Here is a 16,234-nt window from a genome sequence, read left to right as displayed (position 1 = left end):
GGAGGCAAGGATGTAAGGAGACTTGCGGGGAAGGAGACGAGACGAGAAAAGTCCCAGAAAAAAAAAGCAGTTGGAGGTGAAGGAAGACGGCAATTTGAGGCATGCAGGAATTGTAAGCAGGTGTCTAAAAGTAGGTATTCTCGAGTTGCCGTGGCAACAGCACATGCTCCTCTCCTCATTCGAAGCCAAGGTTATTTTCAAGCTTCAATGTCTCATTCAAACCTCTCATTCAGATAAGAGAAAAATGGTACGCTCCATTTTAGGGGGAAGGAGGGGATGTGTTAGGGTCCGTGTGTGTGAGTGTGGGGGTGTGTGTGTATGTGAGTGGGGGAGGAAAGTGACTAATGTCTTCCGAGTAGCGAGAGAGGACAGGAATGAGACGCTCCGGCCAAGACGTTGCACTAAATGTCCTTTTTGTCTTCGTTAGACGCGGCAGCTCATTCCCGACACACGCACGTGCAGACGCACATACCAAAGCACGAGCTGCCATACATCCAAGATGAAAGTAGTAAATAATATTCACACACACACACATACACATATGCTCTGCCAAAATAGCTGCAACGCTTTGCCGAGCTGGCCGGGCGAAGGAAGGACGACAAGTGAAAGAAAGAATGAGGCGCTTGTGCACTCCACTGAAGAAGTTGTGTGTGTGTGTGTGTGTGTGTGCATGTGTGTGTGTGTGTGCGTTGTTGCCGCTGAAGGGGGCATCTGTATGCAAATTAGAGGTTCTTCCTGGGTGACAAATCAAAAGGCCCACCTGCTGCAATTTTGTGTGTGTCTGTGTGTGTGCATGTGTGTGTAGCTGGCAAGGCAAGTCTGATGTGTAAAAACAACAACGGCGCCTTGTTTGTGCATCGAAGGGTGCAAACAAACAAAATGGCCGCCTATGTTACTAATAAACCAATAGCGAGACATGTTAGCATGATGCTACATTCTAGAATTCGCCGGGTAAACACACACAATCACACTGGCACTGTGATTGACTGGGAAACGGCAATTGCGGCACACACAGACTGCTGTCGCCATGACAACACTGCAGTGGAATTGAATGCGGTGGGAATTTTAAGCAACCAACCATGAGTGAGCATTTATTTACCCACAAATTCATTCATCATTACGGAAACATAAAATCATTATCCCACTAACCACCATTCGAAATCCATCATCGCCAAACACACTTTCATTCCATTCATAATTTCCAGCAAATCTTTGATCCATGCATCAATCCGTAATCCCTCGAGACAACCAATTAAAACATCAATACAACAGCCGGCCACTATTGATCATCAATCATTCGTCCATCTTTCCAGGAAGCAGCTGATCAATTCATCAACAAACCACCCATGCATACGTCCATCAAGCAGTTCAATATTCCATTGACGACCAAGCATCGATAACATAAATCATACATATTGATAAACCATCACTCCGTTTGTCTTTTTATCGACCATATTGACGCATCCATCCATCCATCCATCACAATCAATTCATATCCATTCACCTTTCCAGGAAACAATCAATCAGTCATTCAATCAACCAACCATCTTTCAAGCCGCCATAAATTCAACCAATCATCTATGATCTTTGCATCGATCCATCCGTCCATCTTTAATTGATAACCTCAAGATCTCGTCAAATAAACCCGCCAAGCGTTTGTGATGGGACGCCGGTTCTTACCGGGATAGAAGTCTTTGGATTTGGACAATTTGATGGTGGCTCCGGTCTCCTTCTGTAGCTGGACGATGGTCTGTCCGCCCTTGCCGATGATGGAGCCCGCCGCGTAGCTAGGGATCAAAACCTTCAGGAAGTACTCGCCTTCCTCTGTGGCCGGAAAACAGGAAACGGGAAGTTAGGCGGCAGGGAAAACTTTCCCTCGATGCGCGGTTCAGCTTGACAGAAAAATAAAAAACTGGAGTCCGTTTGTACCTTTTCTCTCATGCCAGACATTTTTTACATGTTAGCATTAAGCTAGCTTACTTTGCTTTTAACATACAGGAACAATCCCACTATTTTACAGATTAATTTTACTTTATATGTTATCTTTACCACTTTTTTTATAACATTTTTAAAAATCTTTTCCCTCTTAGCAGGTGAATTTACATTTTCACCAATCACTTAAAACAGACGTTCGCTGCCTGTTTGTACTTTAGTCCTCAAGCCTGCCATCTCTTTTTTTTTTTTTTTTCATTCCAATTACATTTCATGGAAATTGAGTTCCAGGAAGCTCCCGTTCGGTCTCAAGTGTCCATCAAAGGATGACCGATCCCCACGACAAGTCATTATTTCCATAATGTGAGGATTCCCTGCCGGCGTTATTGCTCGCTTTCCCCGCGCAGCCTTTGAACGCGGCGGCCTCGCCATCGGCCCTGATCTAATTTCGGCGTCAGGCCCGAGGAATCTGGTCCTCGTCAGCGTGTTGGCACGGCGACAGGGAGCCGAGGAGCGAGCTTCTAATCGGATCGGGGCCAGCCCCAGCCGCTGGACGCATAGCTCCACAGCATAGCGCGGGTTTTGGCGTGGGAGGGTCCTCCGACCAAAAAAAAAAAAAAAAGGCAAAGCAAATGTGTTTTTTGTTTGCATTCCACTTTCATATAATTACAGATTTACATGAAAATGTCTGTGATCTGGGCCTGAGCCGAGAACTTTTTGCGGGAGAATAATGAGACTTGGAGATGATCTCAGAACGGAAACAAACATAAATATTTAAATAAATACACGAATTGATAAATAAATGAAGACACATGTATTTCTTTCTTTCTTTTAAACCAAGATGGGAAAAGGAAGTAGAATGAATTCAAAAAGAATACATCTTGTGGTATGCAGTTTGCAATTTTTTTTTTTTAAATGTCCCCTGGTCATGAAAGAGTGTGAAGGTCAGTGAGCGAGTGTATCACGTCAAATTTGAGTCCATGTGCCGTCCTCATGTTGGATAATCCGGGACACGTAACCTCGGGGGGTAGCAGATTAAAATAGGATTATTATTACAGCGCCACACTTTCACGCAAAGGCGGGGCCGATGCGCGCTTTTCACCGGAGCATATGGGGAACGTCACGAGAGATACCTCCGCCAAGGAAAAGACTCTAAAATTGGCCATCTGGATGTGACATGACCACTCCAGTCCTGTAGGTGGCAGTAATGTATTTTATTCCATTTGGCATTTTTGTCTAATATTTTAAGTTTTTTGGAATGTTTCCAATATTTGTATATTCTTCACCTCTTTTTAATTTGTATTTTTTAAATTTTAGTATCTTTTTATTTCACATTTATTAAAATGCCATCATAATAGTAATAACGTTTGTGAAAACAAGTCCGGCGTGAGAGTCATTTTTGGCCGACGGTTAATTTCTTTACGGTCCCGATAATATTCTGAAAGTCCTCTGTCGTGACGCCACAGGTGTTTTCCATGGACTGTTGTCCTCGAAAGGAGACGTCAGGCTACTAACTTCCTGTCTACGGCGGCAGACTTCTCACATACAAATCCACGCGGCGACCGGTGGACAGAAATAAACAAAATCCCTGCGGCATTCCAGCGTATTAAAAAAAGAAACAGGCGTCATTGTTTCACACACTTGCTTTTACGAGTCAAACAAACGACGTGTCGGCGAGCTTCTCGCGTTGCGTCAGGTCACATGAGGCAGGAAACGCCTCGACTGTTTTTTTCCTCAACACTCACTGACGGCCCGGCGACGAAAGACAAAAAGCAGGGAGCGCATACGTTCACCAGACTCAGTTTTTTTTTCTTTTCCAAATCCGACTTGGTTGCCTCTGACTTTTCTAACTTTCCACTTAACCGTTTCTTTCTAAGCAGTTGGGCCTAAATTAGCAACTGGGCTATATGATGCTAGTTAACTACTAGCGCCAAGACCAAGTAGCGCTTCAAAACGTCCCGCTAGCCCTCCAGTTGTATTTGTCCTCGGTAGTGTCGTAAAATCTGTTATGTAACAAATGAGTGTGTTTTCTCCTTCCCTTCGGCGTTTCCCATCATGCACTCGATTTTCGACTCCTCGCCGCGATGACCCACTTGTGCGAAGCAAAGCCTTGGCGTTGACCTATTTTAGATGGAGGCTAGCTAATTATAACCAACTTGTGTTAACAAGGCGGCAGAGATTGGTAAATCGAAATGGCGCAAAAAAAAATGATGTAATTTTTTTTGTAATTTTAGTCATTTTCTTCATTCCCGGGATTTCATGACTATTATTGCCTTACACTTTTTTTTCCTGTAATTCATTTTTACTTAAATGATTTTATTCCTGGACTTCTTTTTTGGCAGCAGAGTCCAAACAGGGACGCATGCTTTTGCCAGTTTAAGCACGTGTGGCTTTAGGAGCTAATAAACCTGGCTGCTGAGAGCTTTTATGACAAACAAATCTTGCATCTCAAATCGTTGAGGTCTTCTTTCCGAAACAAGATAAATTACATCACACGTGCATACACTCTGGATCCGGCCGCGGTCGCCCCGACCTTGTTAGCGTCTCACTAATCCATGCACAGGACATGCAAATGTGAATAGTGGCTGTCTGAGAAAGATGATTTTATTTTATATATATTCCAGTAATTTATTTTATTATTATTTTCGAATTCTGCATTTTAATTCTTGAAATTTTAATACTTTATTGTAAGTCTTCTTGTAAAATAAAACGTTTTATCACAATGAATCCAACTGCATTAATAATACTTTTGACATATATGTAATTTTACAGTATATTAAATTACCTAAATATTTCAAATTAATTTATTTTTTTCCTCATATTAATATTATATTAATATTCTTTAACTTTGTAAACTATATTCTTTATATTTTTTTAATATATATATATATGATTTTTAATTATTTCTTTGTGGGGGGTGGGGGGGCTTTTTTAAAACCAGAAGGCAGGACTTTGTGCTTTAAAGCAACAAATTGCCCGAGCGTGCATGTCAACTTCACCCCACTGTCCTGAGTGTGTGTTATTTGCAGGTTTCATAAGCGGAGTTCAACATGTGTGTGGGTGCTCCATCATAAATAATACACCATCACGGTGCGAGTAAACAGTGCAATCTGTTGCTAAGGCCCGCGCCGACCTAGCGGGCCCAGAATAGGCGCCACATGCTGCGGGATTGAGGGCTTAAATCCTGGGGATCTTGTGTCCCCGGGGCAAAGGAAAAGGGGGCTCCTCTTTCTCCGAGCCGATCCCACCGTCCTCATCCTCGCCACCGCGCACGTATAAATTAAAAACTTCAAGAACCCTGTGAAGTGGATTCAGAAATTTGTTTCGAGAGAATTGTTGAAAGCGTGAAAGGACTGAATGACGTCATCCTCAATGGCTAGCTTTCAAAAGTTTTTCCACCATTTTCAAACTTGATGGCCTTCACATCGACGGTTATGCAATTGCAAAGTGGAGTTAGCTGGTTAGCTACGCTAACACTCCAAAACACATCTTTCGGATAGTCCACGCTTTCGAATTTTTTGGCAGGAATACGTTTGGGGCTAAAATGTAGCTGTTTGAGCGTCGTAATGTCCGCCGGGGTCTCAGATTACAACCGGATTAAACGTGCGCTCGTAACGAGCAAAACCAGACGGGACAGAGCCCGCTTTATGAGCTTGTTAATGCTCGCCGCTTTGATCGCGTTTCTTCTACGCCAGTTTGAAGCCTTCCGATATAGAAGTAAACGGCAGATTAAAAAAAAAAATAATCGAAATTTTGTGTGTGTGGTGGGGGATTCTGGCGTGGGTGCATGGCCTCTGGGGAATTCAAATATTCATCTCCTTTAAGGGAGAGGGAAGGGGGAGACATGCTTTGTCTAACATCCCCTCATCCTGGGGGTCTTTTGTTGGTGGGTTGCACACGGCGACGTACACACACATGCACACACACACACACTCAAAATGCAGAGAGGCTCCACCAGCTGTCTACCGACAGAAAGATACGCTAAAATACACTCGGAGCTCATCAAGGGGTTTTGGGGGGGGTCATTTGATGCCGTGTGTGTGTTGTCTATGTTTCACCTCGGCATCTTACTTATGACATGTTTGAGCAGCTTCTGTTAAGCCACTGTATGACGGAGATACGGACATGACGCATTTTGCGAATCGTATATTGTTATTGCGGCTGAAAAACATACTGCGACTGTTTGCGTGATTTTTAGGCTTCACAATTTACAATTGTTGAACCACAAAAAAATGGCACATTTGTCGAGGAAGAATCTCTAACTGTTAATAAAGGCGATTATGAAGATTGGAACTATTCTGCGAGTTAGCTAGAGCGAGAAGTCACTAATTACAATTTCAATGAAATCGAAGCGGCTATGCTAATGATGCTAACATCCTTGTCCCTGTAGTGTGTGAGTCCGTGTGTGTGTGTGTGTGTGTGTGTGTGTTTTGAGATGAGGGGGAGGTGCGCAATAGTCTTCCTTGCTTGGCTCAGCCTTTTTTTATCGCCCCCTCTCATCTATATTCATCGCCGCCCTGAACAGCCAATCACGCGGCTCGCTCAGCTGCAACATCCCCGCCTCTTGGCTTCTTCGTCTTTTTTTTTTTTTTTTTCACTTTTATGCAGTATTTTGAAGAAAAAAAAAAGGCGTAGGTGGAAGAAAGGTCGAAGCGATTGGCTTCACCGCCCTGCCCGATCGATTGGCGGCGGTTGCCGGGCGATGGATAGATGGACGGATGGATGGAAGGAGGATGAGGAGGGCGAGGACATGTGGGTCTGGAACACAGCCTGATTAGAATGCATGAGGAGGACGAAGGCAAGGAGAAGGCTGGCCGGGAACGCAATGTTCTCCGACGTTTGCGACACTGCCATCGTCACCGTGTCCACTCATAAACTTCCTACGTCCTCTTTGTCACTCGACAAATACGAAAAAAAAAGGACGTTCGCTCAACTCCGTGTCACTTTCATCGACTTCATGTATGTGCGTGTGATTGTATTCCTTGTCTCGACCTTCCGGAGAAAAGAAAAAAAAAAAAACGCTGCGTCAGTCCAACAATTTACAGATTGAACTGGAACACGTCGCACAGCCGAGAGTGGAAAGTCGAGGAAAACGAAAAGGACAGAAGACAAAGGGATTAAGGAATGACCAAGAAAAACTGAGGAGGAGGGAAAGTCGATGGAAAACAGAAAAGAAGAGCGTGGAAATAACAGAAAAAGATGAAAGACAAGGAATAATGAGGAGAAGGTAGAAAACGTGGCATTGAAGGGAAAGGAGGAGGAGGAAAGGAAAAAGAAGGAGAAAAGCCAAAGATAAGCAAACAAAAGTAGAACAAACGGTAAATGGAAATGTTTGGAGTGGGAAAAAGAGCCAAAAGAATAAAAGTTAAAGAATGGAATGAAACTGACTGCAAACAATGAAACAAAAGAAGAGCAAATGAAGTCAAAAGGAAATGGGAAGGGGAGGAAATAGAAAGCTGATCCAGTTTGGTTGCCATGGTAACTGAAAGTTCAAACCTTCCTCTCGAGGCCATCTTTGCTCCTCAAACAAAAAAACAAGAGCAAAAAAAAAAAAAAAAAAAAAGCCTCTTCCTCAGTCCTCCTCATCATCATAATCATCATGCTAACGGTCACAACTGAGCGTTCTTGCTTAATGGCCGACACGCTCGTTAGCATCTCGAGCGTTAGCGCAAATGTCAATGGCCTTTTCGCCCGCCTCACTCGTTTAGCTCATCGCTCCTTCCCCGAACTTTCAACTTCAGGCGCTGCCCAAGGGAAATCCATCCGTAACATATCTTTATCTGGATCTGTTTACATTTTGAATTTTTTTTAAATTAAATTTAAGTATGGCACAACAGTCTCATTGCAGCTAGCGCCATTTGGCTATTATATCATGAAGTGATCATGTTGTTCTTAAACTGCGCAAGTCTTTCAATTATTTTGAAATAAATTGTCTTTACATATCCGTGAAATTCCTGATCCCTAGTTAGCAGCTAATTTTCTCATTTGTTGTCCTTTAGCCTGGAATGTGCTAAATGGCGCAGATGTAATACATTTCTAATTCCTGCTTTCTGTCTGCTTGACATGACGGTGAGTTCAGGGTCTGTGGATTAAAGCAGTGTTGGGGGGCTTGTCCGGGCGGACGTTAGGGGGGGGGATGCTTGGAACAGCGGCTCCTCATTGATCTTTTCATCTCTCAGACCTTCACCTCTTTATGTGACGTTTGCCGTGATTTATGAGCTGCAGGCGGCCATTTGGATCACGCACAGACCACCTGACAGCGGACACACACACACACACACACACACGTATACAGTGACTAAATATGAATCTCTTGCTCTCTTATTGAGTCTTGACAGCAGTGGTTGTTGGCTTTTATGGTTTTAACACCTGAAAATTCATCTTTGCCATTTTTTTCCCAATCAAAAAAAATGTTTTTTATCTTCTAAATGTCATCTTTTTTTTTTTCATTGTATATTTATATTGTTCGAGATAAAAATAGGTAACCATTGTTGTTTCCCACGTGGCAAAATCCGTTCGACACAACCTGCGTGTGACAAACAAATTAAACAAACAATAAGCCCAAATGATGGCATGGCTGGCATGAGTTCAAAGGTCATGAGGACTCACCAGCTTGGCAGTGTGGAGAAAGGAAACACATATGGAAAAAAATGGGTGTCATGGATACGATAGAAAGCACGTTAGCATGTCTTGGTATGGTATGCGCTGTGTGTGTGTGTGTGTGTTGTGTGTGTGTCTGTATAAAGGTTAGGTATTGGTAGAAAGAAGCAGTCTTACCATGGCTCTCAGTGTCTTGGTGTGGGAAAACAATGCCTTCGCTTTCAAAAAGCGGCTGCAGGAAGGCCACTACAGAGAGAGGAAGCAGAGAGGGGGGGGCGGGGGTGTAGGGTCGGAGGGAGGGGGGGGGGAGTTTGGTGGCGTCAACTAATTTGTTCACAGAAACAAACCAAGAGGATGGCTAAGCTAAACGCTAAAAACACCGAGCTTTGTAAATAAACTCGATTTTAGCTTTGGTCAATAATAGACTGCCATCTTTCAGTCCGCTGGCTGAGGTAGCTAAGTCGCTCCTCCTCATCCTCCTCTTCATCCTGCTCTTCATCATCATCCCAACCTTTTCATTTGTCTAAATGGACGGGCTGCTTGCCCACTGCACTCAGCATCCCCAGGGAGGGGAAGGGGGGGTGGGGGGGGCTAGCTTTTACATGCAGCACTAAGCTGCACTCAAACCAAAACGTCACTCGTTGAAGTCAGTCGTCAAAACATAGCCGATTTAAATCACTAATCAGAATATCGCCGGCTTTACGCACGCGTCGAAACTCACGCTGGACCAATTTAACTTCCCAATCAAAACGATTTAACTCATCGAAACGTTACCGATCAAATCAAACCATAGAATTAACTCACTATAAATCACCGATTTAGCCAACTCACAGATTAAGGTCCGATTTAAACCGCTAATCAAAATACGATGGACTTAACTCATTCATGAAAATTATCATTCATTTGACGCAGAGATTCATTGGTTCGACTCAGGAATGAAGTCACTGATCAAAACGTGAATTTAATTCAGCGTAACTGATATCAATCACAAATCAAAACAATCAGTGATCAAAACATAGCTGATTGTAGTCCCTAGCCAAAAATATTACTGCTTTTATTTAAAAATCATACCAAGTGACGTAAGGCACTCATAGAAATGCAACTTTACCACAAATCTTTTTTCCCCCACAATTAAACACAAGAAAACCGATTGAAGTTGCTCATCAAATCGAAGGTGATTTAATTCGCTGTTTAAAATGTTAGCGAGTTACTGCAAGTCCATGAAAACATCACTCGTCATAGACGCTGGAAACGACAAAGTTGACTCCAACAGTAACGGCTGTAAACACGACTGACTTAAACAAGCTTGGTCTCCGTGAGGTTTTCGGCAAGTAGGTCACGCAGAACTACTCGGCAAATGTTTTGATGCGGCGCAGATTTAGCGGATTTGAGACGATTTAAATGTTCCATTTTTTTTTTTTTTTTTTAATCACAGGCCAGTATAGTTTCGTCTGAGGATCTCTCAACTTCTGTTTGTCAAAATCCCTTCATAAAAAAATATTTCCGTACAATTTGAATTGCATAAATAACGCTAACTCGTAAGAATCTGGAACCTTCCGTTGACCTCCTAATAAAAACCTGCCTCTTGTATTTTTAGTTTCCTAATGCATAATTCAAAAAGTTAGGATCTGAGGCGTTGTGGCTAGTAAGCGTTTGACACATTTAGGGGGTCATTTTAAACATTGTACAAAATTTGTCAAAATAAACATTGCAGATTTTCCAATTTGTTTCAATCTTACTTTTATGTAGCATATTTGTATAAATGTAGATCATATGTGACTGCATGATGGTTGGGATGCTGTGATGGGATGCATGACAGCATGTAAACACAAAAAGAAAACAAGAATGGAGATTGCCATGGCGACATACTGACCAGAATAGTCATCATCATAATCATAATAAGAGGGACTCGGTGGCGTGTGAGTGCACACTGACGCACTTGCTTGTTAATCGGGCGATGGCGGCTGATGTGTGAGATTATCTCAGTCATTCTCTTTCTCTCTCTCGCTCTCTCTCACACACACACACACACACACAAGGTCATGATGCCTTCACGCACCAGCCGCATCCGGATTTCACTTGTTTACGTCCCACTTGTTCCTCCGGCGCGGGGCTTCCGCGGAGAAAAACAGCCCGGGTGGAGGCGAGGCAGCCGCGGAAGCCTCGCCTTTGCATCCCCGGTCGTGCCTCATTGTCCCATTCCCTTCACGCAGCCAATAAAACGCTCCGTTAAGCAGAACCGAAGGCTCCGCGGTAATCGTAATCATTGGCATCATAATAAAGCGTCGCCATTCCGAGGGCAAGACGAGCGGAGGCCAATGGTCGCTCCCTCCCCCGCGCGCATCTCTTACCTCCCGTGTTGGTGCGTTTGGTGCTGCTGGCCTCGGTGGGGGTCTCCAGGGGTCTTTTGCGCGAGTCCGGCGGGTCGGCCTCCATGTGCGGCTGCTGGCCGTGGTGGTGCGGGGTGGCGAAGAGGCCGTTCTGCTGCACTGCTCCGCCGGCCATCATGTTTGCGCTCGCTCGGATGATGCCTCGGTCCGCTTAAATCCCCCCCCTTCTTCTTCTTCGTCTTTTTTTTTTTTTTGTCTCTCCCTTTCTCTTGACGCAGCGTGGCCGCGCGGGCGAGTCCTCGGGAGGGTGGCGCGCGCGCGCGGGTCCGCACTAGACAAAAAAGCGGTGTGGGGCTCTCGCGCACGCGCTTAGGAGAGATGCTACGCGCGGAAGAGGAGGGTGGGTTGAAGGAGAAGGTGGACAAGGGAGGGGGGGGGGAGAAGATTCCAGGAGAGGCTGGTGGAGCGCGTTCACGTCAGTCTTCCATCACGCGCGTGTCATTGCGACGAAACGGGTCAAATCCGAGCGAAAAAAGATGGGGAAAGCAGCAGGGCATGCGCAGTAGAAAAAGAAGAGCGATCCCGCGCGTGCGTGACGTCGGGAGTGCGCAGGCGGAGGAGAAAGAGAGCGACGTGCTGCTGTGCGTCGTCTCGCTGAAGATGCTGCAGTCACTCTCGCGTTCGGAGAGCATCCCTACTCGCGCTCGATGCTTAGGGAAGAGGAGGGAGGGGGCGCTGACGTCACAAGCCCTCGCGGTGCCTTCACGAGCTTCCCGTGAACTTCAGCTTCACTCGTGAAGGAACATATTTGGGATTTTCTTTACGGCAAGATGTCACAATATGACGCACATTTACATTAAAACTACTGTACCATTTTTATTGATGCCACTTTTGCCCCATGGAAATTAGTTATTTAAAAGACCTTTATTATTTTACCCTATTTCATTAAGAAGATAATACATTTATTGTATTGGTAAAATATTTGTAATATCAAACTATTTTTTGTTGCATTCTATTTTTCATCCCTAACAAAGTGGGATTGACCGTGTGTTTGATATCTTGCAATCTCCGTTCTTCGTCTTCCTAACAGGTTTGGTGGGCTTGCTCTTCCTTAACAAACTCATCCAAACATGCCTTTAGTGGAATTTGAAGTTCCGTAAAGTGTTGGACAATCGTCCTAAAATGTCTCGTGTTAAAATATCTCATGCACGATGTGATGCGGTGACATGAGATGGACATCATGGGACTGGTCACGTGACCCACCTGAGTGCGTTGACATGTCGGTGCCGCTGACAAGAGAGGTGAATCTCCGGTCGCCGCTCGATCTTACCACCGGGAGCGAGTCAGCCTCCTCGCTCTTCCTCTCCGGCTGTTTGTCACGCACACGCACATGCACACGCACACACACTCAAACGGACAGGCAATCACTCTCTCTCTCTCTCCTCTATCCAGTGCACAGATGTACCCTCATCGCCTCCTGGAGCTTGTAGTCAAGGTGACATTGCCTGCATGCGCACGCACACACACACACACACGCACGTTCGGTGAACGCCCACGACGTCGCAAAAATGTAAGCAATTATTGAAGCCGTTCCAATTCAGAGTTATGCACTCTGAGTGTTGTGCCATGTTTTGCCACAACCTCCGGGGCACCACTGAGCTCTGCTGGAAGATGCATTTCTTGACACTAAAGTGTGTTTTAATAAGTGACTTTTGAAAACATGTTTCTAAAGCATGTGGTTTCTCTGCAGCGTGATTTCCCACGTCCAGGAAAGAATGCAAGGGCGTGAGAGTGGACCACGTCCCAGTTCATTTGAGGTCGGCATAGCCAATGGGCACCTTTGCCTTCCCAGGCTCCGTCCAGATGTTTCACCAGACGCTCCTGCTGGCCATGTGGAAAAAAAAAGTCAAACGGGAAGGTGGGTAGTTATAACGCACCAGCCAGACTCTCGTTTAGGCTTTCTTTTTTAACCAATGTTGATTTTTACCTGTGTCGCTTTGTACTCAACGCAGGGAGAGTCCGAAAAGCACAACAGCGTGTCTGCTCGAAAAGAATATTTCTATTCTAAAAGCTGTAGTTTACTCAACACAGGATGTGACAAGAGAAGTGTTTTAATTTGGATTCGGAAAAACATCTGTGCAGGTAATGTTCAGTTCCAAGTCTGAAGATTCCACTAGCAGATGTTCATCCTCTGGCGCCATCTGTAGGTAAAGATGCGCAAGAGCAACGCTGAGTCCTCGGTTTAGAAAAGCTCATTTCTCCACCATTATTTCTTCCGGGTAAAATAAGTATCCTGGTAGTCATGGGGATACCTAACTTTGAGCTATCTCACATCTTCAACAGTTTTTTCTACTAGCGACCCCTCAATGAACAAATAAAATGTGCCAGAGAAGCCTATTCTAACACATAGTCCGCCTGATTATGAGATTTCCTCATGGTGTCGCTGTGTTTAGAAATCAAACCTCCATCCTCGAGCTGCGCTTGACAGTTGTCGGCTCTCTGACCCGGAAGTGAACAGTCGCTCCAACATGGCGGCGTGGAGGACCTACGCCGTCTTGCTCTCTCGGAGCGGCGAGGACGTTTTCTGGAGTTTAAGGGGAGGCAGGTGAGGAACGTGGCCGAATGGAGAGATCCTTGGCTGGCTGTCACACAGGCGAACCTCTGCTGCTTTAAGATAGTAATTTTTAAGCAGTGAAATTAAAACGGATGCGAGCCAGCTGCCAAATGATAGATTGTTTTGAGAGGTCGCCTTGTTTGTAAAGTAACTTTGACATGTCTGCGGAGTTTATTATTAAGTGTGTAAATAGTAAAGTTTGTAAATACTAAAGAGTGTGTGTGTTTTTTATTCTTAATGTCATTATTACTATTGACGTTTTCCCCCCTATGCAGACCATTCAACTTCAAAATATTCAGCACCTGGGAACCATTTTTCACTTTTCGAAAAGTTCTACTTTTGCCATAAATATAATATTTGTGTTGAAATGAATGGAGACATTTTCTAAATTAATCATTCTCGCACTGTCTTCACCTAATTTATTTTCCAAATGTCTTGACAGATCCAGACTATGGACCAGTCATGAGTTCCTTTTGTTATTGTTTTTTTTTTTGTGTGTGCCTAGCAGGTGGACTCACAACTTCCAGCAACGTTCTGGCTTCCGCAAAGTCACCAGAAAACCTGAAAGCAAAAATGTGGAGAATGAACTTTTGGACTCATCAGAAACGGCGTCCCACCGGCGAACGTCCGCCCCTCACTGGGAATCGCCTCCTCCGTCCTCTAGTTCACCACGAGACTTTGGCCGGCTGGTGCGCCCATTTCTCTTCACCGTGGGGGTAAGATGGCACCACAGGCACCGGGGCATTACAATACATCAATTCCTCCAAGCGACACCTGTGCTGACTTCCTGTCAGTTTACAGGCTGCTCCTTCGGCTCGGCGGCCATCTGGCAGTACGAGTCCCTCAAGTCCCGCGTGCAGAGCTACTATGACGATCTGCGAGCCGATTGGCTGGAAAGGGTGCGGCCGCAGAAGCGTGGGGACGTCCGCAAGGAGGTAAGCAAATTGATTGACATCCATGCCCCGCCTAGTCATGCTTTGATCACAACTCTGATTGGCTGCTTGTGTGTTAGGTCAACCAATGGTGGAACAGTTTGAGTGAGGGACAGAAGACAGTCACAGGTGAGATGACTGTTGGTGTGTCTTGTCACAATTTTTTTTTTTTTCTTCATGATATCTGTTGCGTTTGTCTCTCAGCCATCCTAGCCGCCAACGTGGTGGTGTTCTGCTGCTGGCGAGTTCCGTGGCTCCAGCGCTCCATGTTCAAGTACTTCACCGCAGACCCCGCCTCCAGTCAGACAAACATCATTCTTGGCACTTTCTCAGAGCAATCAAATTCCTATTGATGTTCATACATGTGTGTTTGACTCCAGAGACGTTGTGCTTGCCCATGCTGCTGTCAACCTTCAGCCACGTGTCCTTCTTCCACATGGCCGCCAACATGTACGTGCTGTGGAGCTTCTCGACCAGTGCTGTCTCCATGCTGGGGAGGGAGCAGTTTGTGGCCGTTTACATGTCGGCCGGTAATAACGCAAACACGCACACACACATGACCTTTGAGACAATTTATCTTTACATACATTTTTCTGATCTGGTTATGTGTGTGTGTGGGCCGGACTCAGGTGTGATTGCTAGTTTTTTCAGCTACGTGAGCAAAATGGCCACCGGGAGGTTTGGTCCTTCTTTGGGAGCGGTGAGTCACTTCCTGCGTGATGAAGCCTTGACATATATGTCAGTACGTTGTATGACACACGATGTGTGTGTTTTCAGTCGGGCGCCATCATGACCATCCTGGCTGCAGTTTGCACGAAAATGCCTGAAGCCAAACTGGCCATCATCTTCCTCCCGATGTTCACGTTCACTGCGGCCAACGTAAGACCGTCATTCTGGTGGTCTGTCTGCTTACCTCCGTTCACTCATCTGTCAATCTGTCTCTGTTCCAGGCATTAAAGGCGATTGTTGCCATGGATGCGGCTGGTTTGGTGCTGGGTTGGCGGTTCTTTGACCACGCGGCTCACCTGGGAGGTGCCATGTTTGGCATGTGAGTCCCAAGTGGTTTATCCTGCAGTACACATTTTCTCCACATGGTGGTGCTAAAAGCGCATTTTTGTGCTTCAAACGGTTGTGGGTGAAATAGTGTTTGCATCTATCGTGTTCCCTCCTCCAGTTGGTACATCCTCTTCGGACACGAGCTCATTTGGAAGAACCGCGAGCCTTTTGTCAAAATTTGGCACGAGCTGCGGACCGGTCGAGGTGGCGGAAACGGAGGCGAGCCAGGAGGCGCCGCGTAGGACGTTTGAATGGACTCATGGGAACGATTAAGTTCTCCACACTTGATCAGTACTTGTTTTAAATTTGAGAAAGAGTTTCTGTACAGGTCCAACCTACTTCCTCAATAATATATCAAAATGTCTAGTTTCGTAACATGATCGTCAATCTTTGTTATTCTTTTCCCGATTGTCTTGCCAAAGTACAAGTCACATAGCGAATTCTATTTTGGTAAAGGTTGACCTTGACTTTTAGCAGTTAATCAATAACAAGGTCAAAAATGTATGTGGAACAAACCATTTTGAGTTAAATAGAAGTCTGGGTTGGCGACTTTTTACAAATCTACTTGTTAAACTGTCACATCGTGGCGTGGCACTTTGGCAAGATAGCCACTCACCCTATGGGCGACATTTATTAATAAGAATGTTGTTTTATGCAGTTATGCGACACCAATAAAGGCACAATATGAAGACAGAAAACCAAAACATGCCAGAAAATCTTGACTTATTTTTAACATAAATCACCATTAAACTTTGTATGGCATTTATGTG

General features: G+C 45.0%; 2 protein-coding genes across 5 annotated transcripts in view; one reads left to right on the top strand and one right to left on the bottom strand.

The window, feature by feature from the left end:
* Positions 1–12,226, bottom strand: part of LOC125971778 (RNA-binding protein Nova-1) — a 33,704-nt gene extending 21,478 nt beyond the window's left edge. Inside the window, exons 1-3 of one of the 3 annotated variants that reach the window (XM_049724751.2) lie at positions 12,126–12,226; positions 8,710–8,778; positions 1,681–1,824 (exon numbers count right to left, since the gene is read on the bottom strand). In XM_049724751.2, coding sequence (XP_049580708.1) covers positions 1,681–1,824; positions 8,710–8,778; positions 12,126–12,141 — 229 coding nt within the window. In that variant the 5' untranslated portion in view covers positions 12,142–12,226. Of the gene's footprint in view, positions 1–1,680; positions 1,825–8,709; positions 8,779–10,883; positions 11,580–12,125 lie in introns of those variants that run through there. The other 2 variants (XM_049724748.2, XM_049724750.2) reach the window with 2 other exon arrangements.
* A 1,074-nt stretch (positions 12,227–13,300) lies between these two features.
* On the top strand, positions 13,301–16,168 carry LOC125971779 (presenilin-associated rhomboid-like protein, mitochondrial). 2 transcript variants are annotated; one of them, XM_049724752.1, is made up of 10 exons: positions 13,301–13,467; positions 13,982–14,192; positions 14,271–14,411; positions 14,489–14,537; positions 14,613–14,708; positions 14,789–14,938; positions 15,038–15,108; positions 15,186–15,287; positions 15,359–15,456; positions 15,583–16,168. In XM_049724752.1, exons 1-10 carry the CDS (start codon positions 13,391–13,393, stop codon positions 15,704–15,706), a joined length of 1,119 nt encoding a protein of 372 aa, XP_049580709.1. In that variant the 5' UTR covers positions 13,301–13,390; the 3' UTR covers positions 15,707–16,168. The 2 variants fall into 2 exon arrangements, with proteins under 2 accessions (XP_049580709.1, XP_049580710.1); XM_049724753.2 differs by having other exon boundaries at positions 13,315–13,467; positions 13,985–14,192.
* Positions 16,169–16,234: the final 66 nt, after the last annotated feature.

The sequence above is a fragment of the Syngnathus scovelli genome, chromosome 7 (genome assembly GCF_024217435.2).
Source record: "Syngnathus scovelli strain Florida chromosome 7, RoL_Ssco_1.2, whole genome shotgun sequence".
NCBI classification, from domain to species: Eukaryota; Metazoa; Chordata; class Actinopteri; order Syngnathiformes; family Syngnathidae; genus Syngnathus; species Syngnathus scovelli.
Note: the sequence above shows the minus strand (reverse complement) of the source record. Positions and strands in the feature narration are given on the sequence as shown.

Coding starts and splice junctions, on each gene's coding strand:
- LOC125971779 (XM_049724752.1), top strand. CDS start 13,391: ATGGCGGCGTGGAGGACCTACGCCGTCTTGCTCTCTCGGAGCGGCGAG. Junction 14,538..14,612: donor GGGACAGAAGACAGTCACAG/GTGAGATGACTG, acceptor TTTGTCTCTCAG/CCATCCTAGCCGCCAACGTG. Junction 14,939..15,037: donor GGCCGTTTACATGTCGGCCG/GTAATAACGCAA, acceptor GGCCGGACTCAG/GTGTGATTGCTAGTTTTTTC.